Raw genomic sequence first — 1,363 nt, forward strand, 5'->3', positions numbered from 1 at the left:
AGTCAGATAGATCAAATTAAACACAAACTTTTTATGACAAGTGAGGCTGATGCTCTGATTCCATTTGCTCATCGCTGTGATGTAATAATGAACAATTCTGGAACATAATATAAGTGGAACATTCACAATTCACAATCCTTAGATGAACACAGCTGCTGTAGTAAACCAGCTAAATGTCGAAGCTGAAGAGCTAGCAAAACCCCATCAAATATAGCAAGGAATGAATGAACTGGAAGAGACAGCCACCTCCACCAAATTTCAAAGATGCAGCATGGAGAGGAAAATGAGTGCTGTGACCTGTACAATCTTTAACGAGTTACGTCTGGAGGGAAAACTCTGTGATGTGGTCATCAAGGTCAATGGCATCGAGTTCAATGCCCACAAGAACATCCTTTGTGGATGCAGCTCATACTTCCGGTGAGTAGCTTCCCTTGGTTGGGATAGGTTGGGTTGGGATGTGCTGGCCAGACGACATTCCCATTCTGGCATCACTTGACTTTGAATGAGAATGCGAGAACATCGTAGATTTAGGGTATCTCTGGCTTGGTCCAACTCTCTGTAATTATTAGTTACTTTTGGGGAATCCTGAGGATCTTTGTTCAATAGCAATGCTGTATTGAGAAGAATATTGAGACCTTGATGATGTTTCTCTGTGTTATTATACCCCTGACCCTTGATCCACAGTGCTCTCTTCACAAGTGGCTGGAACAACATTGAGAAGCGGGTCTACAGCATTCCTGGTGTGAACCCAGACATGATGCGCCTGATCATCGAGTATGCCTACACACGTTCCGTGCCTGTGACTGCGGAGAATGTAGAACCGCTCCTGGCGGCTGCAGACCAGTTCTGCATCCTGGGGATCGTGAGAGCCTGCTGCGACTATCTGGAGGCCCAGCTCTGTCTGCAGAACTGCATCGGCATCTGCAAGTTTGCAGACTTCTACTCCTGCCCTGATCTGCGCCGCCGGGCCTACCTTTTCATCCTGCACCACTTTGAGATGGTGCGTTTCTCGGAGGAGTTCAAGGAGCTCTCTCTGGCACAGCTCTGTGACATCATCGAGAAGGACAACCTGAATGTGAAGCAGGAGGATGTTGTGTTTGAGGCGGTCCTACGCTGGATCAACCACTCGCCTCAGGACCGCAAGGCCCACGTCTCTGTGCTGCTGCCCAAGGTGAGAGGTGAACAATAGTGTCAATGTCTTACTGTTGGATAACTTTTGTAAGTTTGGGTGTCTTGCTAGTCAACTGCTAACCACACATCTGTCTGTCTGTGTCTGTGTGCTTAGGTCCGCATGGCCTTGATGACAGCCGACTACTTCATGAACAACGTGAAGAACAATACCCTGGTGAAGGACAATGATGAC

The 1,363-nt window shown here is 47.5% G+C and overlaps 2 protein-coding genes across 2 annotated transcripts in view; one reads left to right on the plus strand and one right to left on the minus strand.

Moving 5' to 3' along the window:
* Positions 1-72, minus strand: part of LOC111972216 (cytosolic 5'-nucleotidase 3) — an 11,231-nt gene extending 11,159 nt beyond the window's left edge. Inside the window, exon 1 of the mRNA XM_023999143.3 lies at positions 29-72. Coding sequence (XP_023854911.2) covers positions 29-72 — 44 coding nt within the window. The remainder of the gene's footprint in view (positions 1-28) is intronic.
* Positions 73-143: 71 nt separating this feature from the next.
* The window catches only part of LOC111972838 (kelch-like protein 10), a 2,011-nt gene continuing 791 nt past the window's right edge, over positions 144-1,363 (plus strand). The window contains exons 1-3 of the mRNA XM_070446230.1: positions 144-417; positions 685-1,171; positions 1,286-1,361. Coding sequence (XP_070302331.1) covers positions 221-417; positions 685-1,171; positions 1,286-1,361 — 760 coding nt within the window. The 5' untranslated portion in view covers positions 144-220. The remainder of the gene's footprint in view (positions 418-684; positions 1,172-1,285; positions 1,362-1,363) is intronic.

The sequence above is a fragment of the Salvelinus sp. IW2-2015 genome, linkage group LG2, assembly GCF_002910315.2.
Source record: "Salvelinus sp. IW2-2015 linkage group LG2, ASM291031v2, whole genome shotgun sequence".
Taxonomy (NCBI): Eukaryota; Metazoa; Chordata; class Actinopteri; order Salmoniformes; family Salmonidae; genus Salvelinus; species Salvelinus sp. IW2-2015.